The sequence below is a fragment of a genome, unplaced genomic scaffold (genome assembly GCF_019419815.1).
Source record: "Pyrus x bretschneideri cultivar Hongxiangsu unplaced genomic scaffold, Pyrus_bretschneideri_v1 Contig265, whole genome shotgun sequence".
Taxonomy (NCBI): Eukaryota; Viridiplantae; Streptophyta; class Magnoliopsida; order Rosales; family Rosaceae; genus Pyrus; species Pyrus x bretschneideri.
Window position 1 is genome coordinate 476,884 of NW_025999574.1, and position 18,803 is coordinate 495,686.

Consider the following 18,803-nt stretch of genomic DNA (forward strand, 5'->3'; position numbering starts at 1 on the left):
CAAAAGAAAAAAAAAAGAAAAGAAAGAAACATAAGCACATCCTAAATTTTAACCTTCACATTAATGCAGTGAGCCTTGGTAAAAAACCTTCCCGAATAATTTGTGTACTTACTAGTGCCACTGAGTAGGCTACTGCAAACGCAAACTTGGAGTCAATAGGGCGGAGAGAAAAATGTATGTTATTAGAAGCAACACATAATGCTGCGCAGAAGCCGCTAGTCCATACAAGAATACTTCCACCCAATTGTTGACTCCTCTATTGAACAATTGGACACAATTGGTCAATACTCAAGAACATCAATGTATATTTTACAACGTCAAAAAAACCTCGTCAATCTAGCACAACCTCATAGCAAAATTGATTGGATGCAGTATACGATCGCAACAAGATAAAACGCGGGACATTGAGTGAACCAATCAAGGGCAAACTTTCTCCTACGCATTTCCATTTGGCATCTCTGCACTCCTTGCAGCTCTTTTCTGCAAGTCAGATTCATAATGTTGAAAGGCCGCATCAAGAGCCTGCACCAAAATAATCATTATATAAACACTAACCGCAACCAGAACAATCAAATATAAACACTAAAGGCCACTACCAATCAAGAGCCTATAGATAAAGGCCTATAAATAATCAAATATAACCAAAACAATCAAGAGCCTATAGATAAAGGCCACTAACCGCGACCAAAACAATCAAATATAAACACTAAAGTAAACAGTTTAGCGCAAGTGGATTGGTTCTTTAAGACAATACTCTTTTTAGCTGAAAGAATACACAAAACAGAAAGAGCGCACTTGGCCGACAGAACAAGCAGCAAAGCATGTTACAAAAGGTTGATCGTATAAAGCATTAGAGAGTTTCCAACTTACTCTGTCATCGATAACACATTGTAAAAATCCTATAAACAAGATTGTTTCTCGACATTCATATTCAAATTTATTAATTCATTCACTTAAAGCTAAAACTAAAAATGGAAGCAAGGTCCTGACCTGATGCATTGGACGAACAAGGAGTGAAACCTGGTGCCGGAAGTCTGATTCCTTTATCTCCTGGAAAATTTCAACCGATACGTGAACCAAGTAGATCCTAAACCTTCTTTCAAAACAATCAAGCCTGATTACAATGCGGGATATAAACATGAAATCAATATTGCATATATGAAAAACAAAAACGAGAGTTTCGATAGATAACCAAAATGATATATTTTTTTTTTTTTTCTTTCTGTTTTTCCTACACCCTTTTTCATGAAACAGAACTAAGATGTTGAACTGCGAAGGTGGACCACTAGCTAAGAATCTCTGGGCGGTCAAAGCAGTAAATTAAATTATGCATCAAATCCTCCAATAAGAAACCAATGTCTCTCTCCTCCAAATCTCTTTCCATCTATCCAATCCAATGAAGATCCACTGTACACCCAGGTTGCTATTGACAGGCAGTTTGATTTAAGACACATTCACAGAAGATCCCCAACTGATTGTCAAAGCTATATGGAGACCGGATTTAATAGAGGATGATACTGTGTTAGCCATGAGGCAAAGAAGGCACCAAGAGAACTTAACTACTTTTGAGGTGAAGGAACCTCGAATAGATGAGGCAGACAACACTAGTGGGATGGTTTCAGCAGTTACTATAAAATTACTCCACATTCCACATGAAAAATTTAAAACAGCTCAACATCAATAATGACACTAAAGGAGACCAAAATCGGTTATAGCTTTAAACTTCTGACAATTATTTCTATAAACCACAATATGGTGTTTCATATGCTTAGAAAATGCATGTGGGTTATGTTTAAATAGCCCGGAAACTAAACAAATGAGAAAAAAGTTAAAATAGCAGGAATGATACCTCTAGCTGTCGATAGATTTGTGACATGGCATCTTTCAGTTTGCCTACCTGCTTGAATAATTTAATGAATCCACAAAGAACAAAAATAATTTAAAAAAAAAAAAAACCCCATGTTGAAGAGATTCAAACAGTGATGTTAATGAGTAATGATTTTCATAAAGCATAAAGGAAACAGAGCTAACCTTTGTAGAAAGATAAGCTGTCGTAATTGGATATGAAGACCAAAAATGCCTCAGTAATTCTTGAATGGACATCCAATGCTGGAATAAGAACGTACCCATAAATCAAATAAGAACTGTGAAGTAAACAAAACCTAATGCAACTTAATCAACTCTATGTCAAAGAGAACAGAGCCAGCCGCAGTTAACTTTTACCATAATACTTACAAAGCAGCTAATAGTACATAGAAAATAAACAAGTGTTATTCACTCACATGGAGCAGTTCCTCTTTCATTCTGCTCGGCAAACTGTCTAGAATACTCTCCCGAGGATTCTTTCCAAGTTGATACTTGGTACTTGAAATATTCTGAGTCAGCCCATTAAGAACCTACACCGCAGAAATGGGCAGTAAAATTTCTGGCAGTTGAAGTATTCATTTTTATAACTGTACATATCATAAAGACCAGCCACTTATATTACCGTAAGAGCAATTTCTGGTTCAACTGTGGAATTTTTCAATCCAATGCTCTTAATTTTAGATATAGATTCCCTCAATGAGCCATATGCTTCCTCAGTAGTCATGCTGCATTTTTTCTGTTCAGTTCCAATTCGTGAGTCATCCAAAGTTTTAAGTGCATTGGCTTGTTGTGTGTCAAAGTAGTCTCGAGGATCCTGGTTTCAGAAAAAATGAAAGATCTGCAGCATCAGAAGAAAACAAAAAGAGTGCAACTGCTGCATTAAAACGGTGGCTTGTTGGAAGAGTGATGTCAAGGTGAACCTTAATACATAATTGAGCAACAGGATGATCGTGAGATTCTCGAAGGTCATCTATCTCATTCATCCGAGTAATCCTATCAAGTCTCTCCTGCACAGCACTCTCTTCAGGCTCTGCAAAAACAACCGGTGAAAGATAAAAGATGAAATATTGAGGGGAGAGCGGCATGGATAAAAAATCCCAATGGATAAACCAAAGGGGGAAACAAAAGACAATGCTAACCCTGTCTTGACCGCATAAGTGCCTCTGCAACATTTTCTGGATCTTCTAAATCCCCATCTGCAGTCAGGTTCAAAGTTATCTACTAAATAATAGATGAAAAATATAGCTCAGCCAGTTAATCAAACACCACCAAAATCATTTATACTCAATGCAAGTAGATAGAAGTGGCTCACGACATTTATTAATTATAGGAATGAAAATAGAATAGATTCAGGAGAAAGTCTAACCGACAGTTCTTCCTTGAAGAACAACAGCCCCTTGCCTGTTAAGGTCTTGCGATAAAGTCCTCCTGTACTGCTCATTCTGCAGTTCAGTGATGTCTTTGCTACCATCACGAAAAATCCCATGATCCTGATTTTTAAGACATATCAACCAGATCAGACACGGTAAAAATGAAATCAACTTTATGGCATCATAGAGACGATGTTAAGGATGATAAGAAAAAAAATTCATTGTGGATCAAAGGCATAAGTGGGTATTCTGAATATCAATATGAAATATGGGAATTGCTGAGGAATGTTTCTCCAATGTACCACATCTATGACTGCAAATCATATGACAAACGACCGTACAATTTGGGGGTAAGAAGAAAATTAGAAGGCTGCCTTTGTGAAAACATAGAGGCTGCTAAAACAAGAGACTCAAGAAAGGTTCTAGAAAACATACAGGAAGATGTGTATAATCATCCCCTTGGTCAGCTTCCATATCCAAAGTTGGATCAACCCGTCGAATCTAGAAAAACAAAAAGGCATAAAAATAAGAATATAAACAAATGCACCAGCAGCATCCAAGGTAAATCAAGACTTAGAGGGCAAAGGAAACAATTTTTTTAAGAGCACCTTCCGACGAGCTTCCCTTGCCACTATTTCATCCTCCTTTAAAAAAATTGCCAGTTCCTCATCCTCGGCAGCTTCTGCTGCAATTGTAGCGGCATTCTTGGTACTGTGGAGGAATTCAGCTCTGAAATATTTTGTCCAGAAGTCTTTTTCTGTCATCTGGAATTATAAACAGGAAAAGCTAGAAAAACATGCTTTGTGCGAAGTAAGAAAGCCAATAACAAACTACTCAATTTCAGTTTATCATCCTCAAACAAACTAAGGGTGATGACTAACATGGAATAGTGTGGTTATGTAAGGAATTGTTTGGATATCCTCACTACCTTACTGGGCACTAGTTTAAGAAATGCCTGGTGAACAGCTGGTTTGAGAGCAAAGATCTGAAAAGCAGTGCAACAAAAACTTAAGTGTAAGCGCCAAAGAGAGGTTTTCAATATGGATAGCTAAACTATCATTCAGAGTAATTGTATTTGTTGGAAATGAAAGAAGTATTATCTCAAAGAAGCGAAAAATGGATAACCATGCCTGATATTTAATCTCTGGAGTGAAATTAAATGTAACCTTGTTCATCTGGACAATTCCCAAAACAAAAAAACAAAAATAGTTAGTTTCAGAACCACAAGTTGATGATATGAAAAAGCTATGGATAACTAAAGGAACGCTTTATTATCCACAAATTAGTTCTATTAAAATGTCATCAAGGAGGTGCCAACTGTAACTATTGGCAAGAACAAACAAATCTTGGATCAGAGAGAGAGCGAGAGAGTTCAATGTTCTACCCGACCGTCACTTGTAGGTTTGGTGTCCAAAATCATTGAATTTTTAAAACCAACCCGTTGTTTTGGCTTTGTACGGCTATCTCCATCAAGCAACTTCTGCAATAAATTTGGAAAGGCAGAAATGTCACAGTAACCACCATACACTTTCCCCTAAATTTGTTTCAATTGTCAGTGTAGTACTGTGGGTGGGGAGGGGAACCAACACTATGTATAGGCTTGCAGTTGAAAAGAAAAACTAAACACAACTTATACAAACATGAATAAGAATCTGTCTTCATTACGGTCTCTCACCTTCCTAGTTGCCCAGAACTCAGATTCTGTCAAGACACCACTGATTACAAACTGCATATGAAGTTTCTGCAATTCACTGTGAAGAGTAAAATTTAGTGACTTAAAACAGTAGTTATACACAGAAAGCTCAGAAGCAAACAATCTAGTAACAAGAAATTGCAACACACCTTCTCAAAACCTCAGCTCATCATAAACATAAATTACAAAATTTTATTACTATCATTACCGTCCAAATTTCGACCTAGAAAACAAAGGCCAAGGAAATAACTTGTAGACAGAACAAGGCAACATGATAGTTGGATATTTTTGTTCATGTGGAGTTACTTTTTTTTTTTTTTTTTTTTTGGTGGACTGCTTGTACCAGGAGTGTTGAAAAAACCGCACACTAGACCTTGTTCTTTAATGTAACCAACAACAATAGACTAAACTAGCAAATATAGAAAACTTAGAAACACACAAGACTTATACTGGTTCGGCAGAACTTTTGCCTACATCCAGTTGTGAATTCTGATTTCTCTAGGTAGAGAAATCGCTGCTCCTTTGATTAATAATAGAGAATTACAGAACTTTTGCAAAACCCTAGAACTAATCTCTATCTCTCTTGTCTCGGTTGTCACAGTTTTTTCTCACACAGATTTATGCCTTGCCGCAACCTATTTATAGGCATAGGTTCAGCTTACATGTCACAAGGCTAATTGAATTCCTATTCTAAGTGGATTAGGAAAATACACTTATCCAAATCCAAAATGACTTCTAGAAATCCAAACCTAAATTGATTAAGGAAAACTGAAATTCTTTTCTAAACCCTCTAGGACAAGAATCGGTATACCTCTAATTTTCCCTAAATCAATCCTAAATCAACTAGGACACTTTGACGAGCCAAAAAACCTAACAAGGAGATGGTTCGTCGAAAACACCATGGGGCCAAATTGTTTGCAGAAAAGACAAGAAATCAACCAAATGCTTGAATTCAGCAATCTGAAACTGAAAAGGGACTGAAGCATGTTGAAAGTGGAGTCCATCCAGGTTTGGTCTTTAAGTGAGTATGAGTTGTACCCGATCAATGCTAGGAATCAAACTAATCAGAATCTACATTAAATTATTTCAACATTAACTGTTATTAATTGGTTTTGGGAGAAAACATTTGACTAGAAAAACAGGTGGGAACTTACAATCTACGAGTTGATGGAGTGCTTTCATGATTCTTCACTAGCCGTCATTAGATTTATATAATTTATTTCAACATTTTTCATTAAAAGTTGATTTTAGGGGTAAGTTATGACTAGGAGAATGTAAGAATTATTATAGAAGAAGTACATAGAAAATAAAGACGAGTGGCAATCTTGTATAAACAACATACGAGTTGGTGGTGTGTATTGTCCTGATTCTTAAATAGCTATCATCAGATTTACTTTTTCATTAACAATCTTTAGTAGTTTATTCTGGGCAAAAGTCTATGACTAGAAAACTGTAATATGTAATATGGTACAAAATAGAAAATAAAAACATGTGAACTTGTAGAAAGGGTGCGTTATCCTAATTCTTTCCTGCTGAGATTCTATTGCATTAAGATGAAAGTAAAAACCCATATTATAGTTCAACCAAAGAATTATTAAAAATAAAACATCTCTATAAGGAAATAAAATTAATCCAAAACTATTCCATGGCGCTACAAAATGTGAAATGCTGGTGTTTGCTATCTGATCGGGAGGAGACAAAGCTACCTGTCTTCTTGCAATAATTTCATACGGAGCTCCATTTCTGCTGCACTGAGTTGTTCATCAGGGAATGTAACTCCATCTCTCTCAGAAGCAGTTTTTGCAGTTTCTGTAGCCTTAGATAGGGCATTGCCTATTCAAAGACACCAAATAGCACAATCTAAGAGTAAATAATTAACTAAAACACGCCCAGACAGAAAAGTCAAATAATCTAACAAGAACAAAACAAAATAAGTTTCAGTGGACAAAGCTCGTAAGGAAAGCATTGGCATAAAAAACAACTGTTGGCAACTGAATGTTATGTAGAATCTTGTAGATGACTAAAAAAAGGTAAAGGCATGAAAACAGTCCTCCCACGGCTGCATCTACAAGCAGTATTTGGATGGAAAACTCACAAAATTCAACTAAAAACAGAAGTTGAATTAATCAGCAGAATGTTAGATTTGCAGATGAATGAGTCATTGAGTGGTTTCTAAAGAAATACAATGGCTACTGGTTATCTCTTACGATGCAGTCCAAGCAAGACTAAACATTTATAACAACAAGAAGCAATACAGAACAAAAGAGAAATGTGAAAATAGGACACAATCATCATAAAATTTCATACATGTTCTTGATGTGATTGAGATTTACCTACAAAATCTCGGCATTCATGAAGATCAGGATAACTTTGAAACTCAAAAATGTAACTTATACCCTGAAGCATCACAGTTGCAAGAATCCCGTCAACAAAGAATTAAGAAACTGCATCAGAGAAGCTATAAATTGTGGTAGGATGTAACATAAATTACAACTAAAAGAAAACCTCACGACTGCTGCTGAGATTAAGCAAGGGTGGTTGCTTGGATCCCTCCTTAGTGTTTTTGTGACCTGAAAGTTCATGAGCAAGAACAAGAAAAAGGAATTAAAAAAACACCTCCAATAGCGAGCACATAATCCAGAGAAATTAAATGATTGAATATCAAGATTAGCAAAGATAGGGGTCTTTTAGTTAGGAGTAATAAGACTTTTGAAAAAAAGAAGCAAAATAATGATCAACAAGGTGTTTGCTTCATAGAAATAAATCCGCTGCAAATATGACGAGTACCTTTAATATGTCTAAACTCCACATCAAGCATTCTGGCAGACGTGGGATCGTTTGGCTTGAACACAAACCTGTTCTCAACCTACACAGAACAACATATTCACAAAAACAACATTAAACCAATGAAATCCGATTGCCGCATATTTAGGGAAGTTTGACATATAGACCCCAGCAAAAACTATATCTTGGCTCAAAACTTGTAGCAAAGGTATCCTTACAACCAAGGACAAAACTCATTAATACAACCCAACTGTTGGTGCATGATTTGCAAGCTTATCCTCATCGACTATGTCCTTAAATGTAAGAAATTTTGAACTATGTCCCTGATCCCATAAATCTTAACCATCTATCAGCAATCGTAGAAAATAATACAAATTTGCAGAATAACAACAGCAGTAATTAGTGAAACGCGAAAAGCAATGCGATCGAATGAGAGAAAAACTTGAAGAAATAAGTACAAATAGGGCACCATAGTTAAAACGCCGGGAGTGCCAGGGTTTTTTACTGCATCCTTGTATTTTACACGCTTCACGACTCGCCTGGACGACGACGACGACATCTTCTTGTTGTTGTTCGCGATTGGCGGGCACAAAATTTCTCAAAAATCAAAAGAATTTCGAATCGATCAATCAAAATTGTCAAAGTCTCAGATATGGGATTCGGGGGATTAGGGTTTTAGGGTTGTTGGAGATATAATCCGCGCGCTTTTGTACGGACCGAGGGAGAGGCTGGCGCTTTCTTTCTCTCCCCAGCTCCTTCAATCAGTATCTGTGTGTCCCGGACTGTGAGCGTCTTTTATACTAATGAAGAAGGAAGACGAGGTCTACTAACTGAACCCGTTCATTTGCTAGGCACACCCACCCTCCATCTAACCTGCCCATTAAAATAATAGAAATTTTAACGAAAAGTTATCAATATTATTCATTTGAACGAAAAATTATATTTTTACACTAAAAAGTTAATCTTTGTATTATTTATTTTATCCTTATCGTTAAAACTCAAAGTTTTCAAACCATTTTGATTAGTTTTTCTTAAAATAAATCTTCAACAACAATCAAAATATTATAAAATTATCATTTTAACTTCCTTACCAAAACTGAACTCAAATAAGAAAATAAGACAAATTTAGTAATTACATGAACATAAATTTGACTCCTCACAACCAAATGAGTATAACATGTTCTATTTAAAAATTAAACAAAAAATAAAGTGAAAAACAAAAAGTATTCCAAGAAAGTTCTCATCATTATTTCAATTTTCATAACTAATTTTTTTTTTTCACAATTTTAAAAACTAATCCCATTTCATAATAAAATATAAAATAAAATGATATTCTTTATACAGTGTGTGTGGGCACTTGCTAATGTAAATAAAAGCCACTCACTTTGCAGAATTTTTGTGTTTCAGATCGTGTTCCCAACACATTGAAATGTTTCTTTCAAAATTGAGAGTGTAAATGGAAGTCCCTATAAGAGAAAATGGTAGAAATGGTTTCTCAACATTAACTCAATTAGAGCATTTCTCAAAATTACTAAGTGACCATTTCTCAAATCGGGTAAAAGTTGAAAAAACATTGTTATAATTTTTCTCATTTGGATTTCTATATTTGACCCTTGATTCAGCCTCACGCGTAACACGTAACTTATTTTGACGAAAGTTTTAAAAGAGTTGAGGAAAAATATCGTAACTACACATTTTGATGAGTTAGAGCACCAATGATCACGAATTTTTAATTGAGAAATCATTATTACAATTTTCTTGGGTAAGAATTTCCGAATTTTGGTAGTGAAATAGTGGCAGACTGGTAATTATCGGCATTATGAGATCTCTTTTACTAGTAGGTGGCAGTAGAAGGACTTCAACTGTCCCCTTAAAACAAAGCAGAGAGAGCAGAGCAGAAACGAGAGAGATGGTGCCGTTGTTGGTCACCAAGATCAAACCACACAACAAAATCAAATTTTGAAATTCAGGAGAGAGAGGAAGCAGAAGCAGCAGCAGCAGCAGCAGCAGCTATGAAGTTGTTGAAAGGAGAGGTGGGATTTCTCATTCTCTACGCGGCTGCTTTCTATGCCTTCATCATCCATCGATCCCTCCAACTCTCGCGCGGTGCGGTATCATCCATTTCTTCATCTATTTTCTTCTTTGTCTTTATTTATTTATTGAAAACCCATTTTTCTGATACGCAGATCATCATGCTAAGCTCTTCGGTTTGCGCCCTGGATGGCTCATTCCTCATCGCCTCAATGTGGGTTTCTTCCTTCAATTTCATTACTTTTTATTTTCTTTTTATAAATTCAGTTTTTTTGTTCAAAGATAACGTCGGAAATTCTACTTCAGATAATTGGGAAAGTGCTCTGGTGCAGTTTAACTGTTCTGTATATGTAAATTCTGAAGTGGACTGTGACATGCCGCTGTTCGGGCGGTTTAGTTCTCTGTGTGTGTGTGTGTGTGTGTGTGTGTGTTTCCCTGTTCTTTTTTAAGTTTTTCGATTAGTTGTTTGTGGTGTGGAGTCGGGTTTTAGGGATTAGCGTTTAGCTCTTGAGTTTTGAGCTGGCTAAACAAGGAGTTTGACGAAATTTAGAGTGTTGCCCGAAGGGCCAGTGGTGCCCTTCAAATGGCATGGTGTTTGAATATATATATATATATATGTATGTATGTATGTATATAACGTGTGTGTGTGTATGATGTATGTTTGTACGTAAATTCTATTCCTTCGCAATTATTATCTTAGGAAATAATGGTTTGGAAAATAGGGGATCAGAGCACATTAATGCTCAACCTTTGGAAAGTTTCCTGAGGCTGGAAATGTGAATTAGATTGAGGAAGAAGTTATCACTAGCAGATAGATTTTCAAATTCCAGAAGCATTACTCCGTTTCTATATATGACTCTTGTTCGTGTGTTGATTTACTGCAGTACCATGGTGTTAAAAACATTGGATGTACTGAAAATTCTAACAAAACTATGCAAGTTTTATTCTCTGATATTCCTGTTCTTACCTGAAAAGCACCTTTCTTTTTGCTGCTTAGGATGTTTCTGATGCTCAATGGAGAAACTTTCGAGGAAATTTTCCTGTTCTTACCGGTGTTTTCACAATGTTCACGTTGATTGCTAATTTGCTGATGACAAGCTTTCATTTAAAAGCAAGAGGGATGTCCATTATTTGGATTTTGATTTCATTCACATACCTAGCATATCTGCATGGAGCCTGGTATGTCTTACCTTCATAACTGTACTTGGATTATATGCTCTTTCGTAGGAGGTGCAGTTATCTGACTTCCGTTGTTTCTGCAAGCATTATATTTATCCTCGCAATCGCTTCAATGAATTTTCTTTTGGTAAAGGTGAGCTCCATTCATGCTTGGATACATAATGCAATGCATTTTCTTTTAGGGAGTTGTTATTATCACTCCAAAAATCTAAAAGTGCACTCCACACTTTCTATATTTAGAAAGAAAAATACTCTTATGAGGAGTGTACAATTAGATTTTTGGGGTGCCGACTGCCAATAATAGTTCCCTTCTTGTTTATCACATTATCGTTTGTCTTTTTTCTGTTTATATTTGTATTGCAATATTTTTCTTGAATTAGGTTTGTTTTCTGATATATACAGGTCCTACATGAAGTCTAAAGTATGTGTTATGAATACATAAAGAATATTGGTCAGCTTCCAAAACAACGTGATTTCTTGTGAAGAATTTGTTTTCCAACATTTTTAGGCTTAAAAGGTCAAAACTTGTTTTTTATGTATTGTTGGCGTAACAGTTGATGGTTTGTGCACTTTATGCCATCATACTCATTCTGCTTCTAGGAGTTAAAAGTTCTGCATTGTACCTTATTGCTCAAATGTTAACTGTTTAAGCTTATTATATACAATTACATTCTTTCTCATTTTAATAAATTTTGTGTTTCTTATAAAAAATAAAAATAAAAATTTACTGTGGCTTTGATGGAAATATTCTAGTCTCCCCCCACCCCACCCCAAAAAAAAAAAAAAATGAATTTATAATTGCAAACTTTTTGTATGCTTTACCAGATTCATCATATGGGCTACTGTTTTTGAGTCTATTCCAATGGTTCATTTTGTTTCTTTCTTTGTTAGAGTTATGCGCTACTGTTTTGAGTTCTTGCCATACATTACTGGACTTGTGTTTTTGCAGATATTTGCACGAACAAAGTACTTCCCTTTTGTATTTTGGATTTTCAACATATTCTTTCTTCTGTGCAATCGTGTTTATGAAGGATATTCATTCTCCATAATTGGGTGAGTTTTGTTGACTGGGCTAGGCCATTTAGCGCTTCATTGGGTACTTTAACAGATAAATTGTGATATATCTGCTTACTGGTTCTGCATATTATTATGTAGGCAACGCTGGGCATATTTGGACAACTTTCGGGGCACCTTTAGATGGCACATTTGCTTTAACTTTGGTATTGTGCTTTCCTCATTATTGTTTTGACATTTTAATTCCAGTTATCATACTTTAATTACTGTGTATTCATCTTCTTTTCCATATCATGTGCATATGACCTTTCATGAAATACGTGCATACCTATGTAGACCCAAATCTACCATGTAGCCACAAATCTATGTTGCAACCTGCTTTTATACTTTAGTATATATTTGTGATATTTTTTTTTTATCTCTTAATCTGGTTGTTTGTGACAGTTGTTTTGCGGATGATAAGCTTTGGCTATGATTACCATTGGGCACATCGAGATTCTCGTTTTGACCATAAGGTATTTGTGTTCCTTTGAGCTGTGATCTGTATGCTATCTTCTCTGTTCTGTCCCTCCCCCTTTTTTTTCTAGCATGTATTTTATAGGATTACTTTGCCACGGAGTCTACATGGAAATGATGTTACTAACCGTCCAACACTTCTGGTTATGGTGGTGATGCGGGACACTAGTAAGAGAAAGGAAGAAAAGAGTGATCTGGGATCACTCTCTGGCCTTTGGCAAAAACCATTAGTGTATTGGATTCACTTTACATAGAAATTAGAAAAAAATCTAGCCTCACAGCTAATACACTTTGAAATCCTAAAAGAAAATTCACAACACCTAATCATGTGACAATAAGAGACTCAAAGACATTGAATATGAGACTCCAAAACAATGAACCTAAAATACACCATGTAATTAATACATTAAAACCTTTTCAGGAGATTAATTTTTTTCCTCTGAAAACCTATTAGGCCTCTTTGTATATGCCAAACTGGTTTGACTTAGAGGTTAGTCTCCAGCCCACCTATGATTGTGGCCTGAAACTGAAATAATAACAAACTTGTGTTACTATTTGTTTTAGAACTTTATGGTATTTTTCTTTCCAGCTTGTTCTATGGATGAGAGTCAAGAGTGGTTATTACTTTCACATCACTCAACCCTGCATGTTTTCAATGTTCTTGCTCTGCAGCTTGCTTTTGAGTTGATATCTAGTTAGTTTTCTGGGTTGCACTCAATGGTACTTTAACATTGTCCTTCACAGGCTTGCCAATTACTATGTTAACAGAATTTAGTATAGTATTAACTACAAATTCTTAGGCCAATTCATGTGCCAGCATCCATTAACATATTTTCAGCAACCCTCTTTTGTTTAATGTAATTACTGTGAATCTTGGTGATTTCTAGTTCATTCTGATGGATTTTCTCTGCTTATTCATGCATGCCGATTATTGTCAAGGATTTAATACTTTGCACTTTAGCTATTTACAAAGTGCTAATGTTTCTTGGTCTTGTATGCAGAAACACATTCAGCGTTGCAACATTTGTAAATCAGGGAAAACTTGTTACCATGTTTTACAGGTTAGCTTATGCCTTCTACTTAAGTGCGAGCCTAGTATTATTGCAATTGGTGGATCCTTAAATCAACTTTCATCCAAATGGATTTTCCATGTATTCATAAATGTGTTTGTTATACTTAGGAGAGAGGTGTCCAGAATGACATGTATGCCTTTACAACTTACCTTGCTTATTTGGTGTATGCGCCTCTTTATCTTACTGGGCCGGTTGTAAGCTTCAATGCATTTGCCACACAGGTCTGTCACTTTCAATATTGGTACTGTTTTTTTTTTTAGTAATTTGAAATATTTGGTCATTTATGGATTGCCAAGTGCACTGGATGTGCTTCCCATATTGTTGGAGATGATAGTCCGTGCGTGTATGTTCTACAGAGTCTTAGTATTTACCTTTATTGCAATATTCTTTCAGTTGGATGTTCCTCAAAATAACTTTTCAGCTAAAGACATTGCTTGGTATGGTTTGCGCTGGGTGTTCAGTCTTCTTCTGATGGAATTAATGACACATCTTTTTTATTACAATGCGTTTGCAATCAGGTGAGTATCTAGTTTAAGATACACCCTGTATCGTGTATGTGTGTCTGTGCGCACACCCATGCATGTGTGTATTCTATCTTTTGGATATTAACTAGGTTCTCTTTTTCTGTACCTATTAGTGGCATATGGAAAGAGTTATACCCTATGGATGTGTTTATTATTGGATATGGGGTAAGAGATGATCCTACAGTATCAAGGTCTTTGATGATTAGAATTTTACTATCTCAAGCTTTTTATATGATTGAAATACGCTGTGAAGCAGCATAATGTACTTTTAATTTGAGGTAGTAATGTAGTAATTAATTCCAGAATATACAAAACACACCTACCTTAGACTCTTTGTGCATGGACTAAATGTTTAATAATGTGATAGTTCCTACTTATGAGAATATAAAAAATAATGAACAAGTATATCTTAAAATACATGGTATCCATAAACTTCTTTGAGCAAAGAAAAATGCATGAGAGAGTTAGTTATTAAAAGTTAAATCAATCCCCAAAGTGTTATTTGTAATAAGTTCATTTGCAATACTATCAATCATTAAATTGTAATCTTTACATTCCTCATAGATATGATGTAAGAATTGCTTATGCAAGTATTTTCAAGTTCCTCACCATACTCATACACTCTGCAGTCTGCCGCAAAGCAAAGTTACTTGGTTACTTTACCTGGATATATAACTTATTTGGTGAACTTTTATCAGACCCTTTTTTTAATTGGGTCTTTTAGTATTTTCGTTTCACTTTGTCTGGATTTCCATTCTAGTTGTTAGGTGACTTCATCTATTTGTTTTGGCTTAGGTAAAGGTGATTTACTTTCTTATGATGGTGCAGGTTTTAATCTTCATGTGGCTAAAGTTTTTTCTGATATGGCGCTATTTCCGGTTCTGGTCACTGGTGTGTATATGTCAATAATTTTTTTTTTTTTTTTTCAATTTCTTCTGAACTTTGGCGTTTACTGCTGGGTTGTCCGTCTACTATAAATTAGTTGTATCTTTTACTATTGATATTGCTTTGCAGTGGGACAATGATTTTTTTTCTAATTAATGCAGATATGTGGCATTGAGGCCCCTGAGAATATGCCGAGGTGTATAAATAATTGCTACAACTTGGAAACTTTTTGGAAGAACTGGCATGCTTCCTACAACAAATGGCTTGTGAGGTGAAACTTTCAACCTGTTGTGCTCTGAATTTCTCTTGTAATCCTGTTTCTAACTCTGACATGTTTGTTTGGGACATGAAAACAATAGGTATTTGTACATTCCTCTTGGGGGCACTCGGAGGAAGCTTCTCAATGTATGGGTTGTATTCACATTTGTTGCCATTTGGCATGATCTAGAATGGTACTTGTTGCTGGCTGTTGAATTTTTCTTATTGAATACATCTTAGCTTTCTGTCAAATGGGAGTAGAGCCTTATTGAAATTTGTTCCTTATTCTAACTTAATTTTTATCTTTGGCATTAGGAAGCTTCTTTCGTGGGCATGGCTGACATGCTTATTTTTTATTCCAGAAATGATACTGAAATCAGCAACCAATGCATTTCAGGTGACCTCTTTGTTCCTATTACCTTTGCTGTTTTTCTTTTGTTTGGTTTAACTAATGGGAGGATGATCATCCCAATTCTCGTACCTCCCATAAACCCAATCAGTTAGCTGTTGTTGGCTTGCGGATTAGGGGTTTCTGATTTGTTGGATGACAATCAATTTGAAGATTGTACCCTGACTTTCAAGCTTTAGGGGAAAAAAAATCGTGGACTTCATCTTGTACTTTGAGGGCGCGTTTGTTTCACCTCCTTAGGAGGGACTGGCTTAAGTAGGACTATAATACTATGTTTGGTATGTCCTCGGACTAAAATAAATGGGACTCGCCTCAACTACGAGGCCCTCCGGGGTTCGCTAAAGCAGGCTATCTAATCCCAAGCTTTCGCTTGGTATTAAGGGGGACTAGAAAGGAAGGCCAACATCTAATCCCCAAGTTTTGCTCACTGACATACAGTCCCCGCTTCTTCTACGGCGCCATCACCAGGGCGTCGCGGTGCTTGCTCTTTCGTGGCCCAAGTCGCGGCGCCCGGGGGGGGCAGCTGAAGCGGCGCCGCTGTCGGTGGAGAAACTTCCGACGCTGCAAGCCGAGAAGCGGATCGAGAGGTTGGCCATGGCGGACGCCCATTCCAGGTTGAATTTCAAGTCCCCAGTTGAGAAATCGCATTGAATTTGACGACAAGTCTTGGAGCTCTGTGGAAATTTCAGTGCTTTCTCTCTCTTTTCTAGAAAGCGGATGTTTGGCTTCCTGAAAAGGGGTTAAGTTTTTGGGGCACATTTGACAGTTTGAGGGGGGAGGGAGAGAGAGAGGAGTGGAGGGGTAATTTGGAAAATGAGGAAAGATTGAAAATCAATGGAAAGATGAGTTTTAAAGTTCGAAAAATCAATGTGATTTTTATCTAGGTTCTTCTAATTCATATGAGTGCTAATTCAATAGAAAGTTGAGTTCCCAATTGAAAAATTCGATGGGTTTTCAGCTAGGCTTTTGGGTTCCATTGATTTATTGGAAAGTTTTGTTTTTGGGTTGAGAGAATGTAAAATTTGAGGGTTCAAATCACATTTTTGAGAGAATGTAAAATTTGGTTGCTAGGTGTAGTTGGATTCTACAGAAAAATTTTGATGTTGGGTTCAATTTCTTTGCATTAGAAAATTCTGGAGAAAGTTTTGTTAACAAAAACTTTTTTTTCCTTTTTGTCCTTAATTATGCTTTTTAGTCCGACTTTGCACGAAACGCTTCACTAAGTCAATCCAGCTTAGTCTAGTCTAAGCCAGTCCAACTTAGTCTATAAAGCTAGTCCAGTCCGAGATAGTTCGGTGCAACAAACGCACCCTCAGGGTTTTGTAAGAAAAATCACAAACTTGCTCTTGAACTCAACCATGTTGGCAACCCTTTTGCTTTGTGATTTCTCTCGTTGTAGTTCATTATTTCATACTTACACATATGCGAAGCTTATTTGATGAGAAGGGGAGGGAGAGGAAGAGAAGAGGAGTATGTTAACCTTTATTTTTATCTGTCGAGCTTAATAATTATTTTGTCATGTATTTGTTGTCAGGTTAAGAGTACTCATGGGGAATTTGTTGTTCGTGAACTTAGTGCGGTTGCTGGTGCAATTACTATCACTTGTCTCATGGTCTGTATCCTGTATTTGATTAAAGCATATACCAGTCATAACTATTTTTATATTCCTGTTGATGCTGGTATCGAATTTAGATATTTGCACTTTTACTTGAGTGAAATGGAAGTAATAATAAGGTCATTTTGCTCTATTTTTTTAGATTAATTTGATGACGCTTATATATCTGAAATTCTCCACTTGTCAAATATAAACATTTAGTAGTCTTTTCCTTCCCTTTGCGAAATTTGTTTGCCTTTTTCTCTTTTGAAAGGCTAAATGATTCAAGCCACATAAGGCCTTTTTTACAGTGACAGTTTATTGAAACATATGTTTTTAAAGAGCGAAGGGTAGCCTAACATTTTCATTTTTGCAATGGTTCTTTTGCACATCCCACTGGTTTCAGCGTACTTAGCACTTCAAAATGTATCGTGTTATATGCATTTGCCAAACTAGTGGGTATTGCAAACTGGAAATCACCTTATGTGTTTACAAGAATTCGTAAATGCTAACAATAGAAGCATTCAATGTTTATGCAGGTAGCAAACCTTGTTGGTTTTGTTATTGGACCATCTGGGATTAGTTGGTTGATTTCTCAATTCCTTAAACGAGAAGGTAACTTGAAATTTCATGTCCTGAGGTTTCTTGTTATCCTTATACAACGCTGCTTCTGAGGGGACTGATGATATTCTTTGTACAGGACTTCCCGTTTTGGCAGGCATGCTTTTGACATTTTATGTAGGGACAAAGGTAATGTCTCAATTATCTGCTCATTTCTTTAACGGTGAAGTTTAAATATGTCGCCTTTAAGAATTAGTTTTGCAGAGTTAAGGCACAATGTGAAGTTTTGAGATGGAAAATGCGTAAAAAAATTTATTTTATAGTTTATTTTCATGATTTCTTCGCATGCCTAAATATAATGGAACCTAGTCATTAGGAATCCAGATGTTTTCTTATGTATTTTGGGCTTATATTTATCTTGTATCAAAATGACGTTTCAGGATTTCGTTCAGTTTTGTTTCTGATATATACTCTAAACTCGAACATTTACATAAGCAGACAATTGTATATATATCGTAGTGCGTGTGTCTGCTCTGTTTCTATGATTGGTCTGAAGTTGCATATCTTGCAGCTTATGTTCCACATCCGCGATGCAAAGCAAAGTAGCAGCTAAATCGGCTCGCTGTAAGGTTTGATTAATTGGCCACAGTAGCTAATTGCTGGTGTGGAAACCGAGGTCCTGAAGTTCCAAACAGGAGACAGGTTTGCCAACATTGTAACCTAATGTATGCTTGCTCATGCTAAGGACTTCGATGGCGGATAAAAGTAATCATTCATCACTCTACATTCTTTTCTGGTATACAATTAGGACAGGGAAGGTACTATATAAATGTAGAGAAAGCTAATTCCAAATTCAAATGTGATTGAACTTTTGGAAATACCTGCATTGTAACACGATTGTTGCTTATTAATAAACACTCAGTTATACTTCTGTTTGAATTTTCTTCCCCTCATCCCGGGCTTAGGCATATCGAATTCAGTAGGGTTTATTTCCCAGAAAGCATTACCAGGATCTCTACCCTCTTTCATGTCCTTCCTAGTTTTCT

General features: G+C 36.1%; 2 protein-coding genes across 5 annotated transcripts; one reads left to right on the forward strand and one right to left on the reverse strand.

The window, feature by feature from the left end:
• Nucleotides 1-166: 166 nt before the first annotated feature.
• On the reverse strand, nt 167-8,354 carry LOC103933400 (general transcription and DNA repair factor IIH subunit TFB1-3-like). 3 transcript variants are annotated; one of them, XM_018644035.2, is made up of 20 exons: nt 8,183-8,354; nt 7,717-7,795; nt 7,435-7,499; nt 7,263-7,326; nt 6,636-6,762; nt 4,912-4,987; nt 4,621-4,716; nt 4,367-4,411; nt 4,165-4,221; nt 3,845-4,000; nt 3,672-3,737; nt 3,233-3,356; nt 3,006-3,062; nt 2,787-2,896; nt 2,489-2,680; nt 2,283-2,396; nt 2,032-2,109; nt 1,850-1,897; nt 991-1,050; nt 167-522 (listed from the first exon to the last, which is right to left on the reverse strand). In XM_018644035.2, the coding sequence occupies exons 1-20, from the start codon at nt 8,270-8,272 to the stop codon at nt 436-438; spliced, it is 1,791 nt and encodes a 596-aa protein (XP_018499551.2). In that variant the 5' UTR covers nt 8,273-8,354; the 3' UTR covers nt 167-435. The 3 variants fall into 3 exon arrangements, 1 of the variants encoding a protein (XP_018499551.2); XR_007259570.1 differs by having other exon boundaries at nt 430-522; nt 991-1,093; XR_007259569.1 differs by having other exon boundaries at nt 430-522; nt 991-1,114.
• Nucleotides 8,355-9,583: 1,229 nt separating this feature from the next.
• On the forward strand, nt 9,584-18,688 carry LOC103933397 (membrane-bound O-acyltransferase gup1). 2 transcript variants are annotated; one of them, XM_009343092.3, is made up of 19 exons: nt 9,586-9,819; nt 9,900-9,958; nt 10,742-10,923; nt 11,008-11,056; nt 11,873-11,976; nt 12,079-12,143; nt 12,382-12,452; nt 13,455-13,514; nt 13,634-13,747; nt 13,920-14,044; nt 14,164-14,215; nt 14,879-14,941; nt 15,097-15,206; nt 15,295-15,387; nt 15,509-15,590; nt 17,137-17,214; nt 17,736-17,811; nt 17,897-17,946; nt 18,329-18,688. In XM_009343092.3, the coding sequence occupies exons 1-19, from the start codon at nt 9,726-9,728 to the stop codon at nt 18,368-18,370; spliced, it is 1,569 nt and encodes a 522-aa protein (XP_009341367.2). In that variant the 5' UTR covers nt 9,586-9,725; the 3' UTR covers nt 18,371-18,688. The 2 variants fall into 2 exon arrangements, 1 of the variants encoding a protein (XP_009341367.2); XR_007259564.1 differs by lacking the exons at nt 17,736-17,811; nt 17,897-17,946; nt 18,329-18,688 and having other exon boundaries at nt 9,584-9,819; nt 15,513-15,590; nt 17,137-17,219.
• The last annotated feature ends 115 nt before the right edge of the window (nt 18,689-18,803 follow it).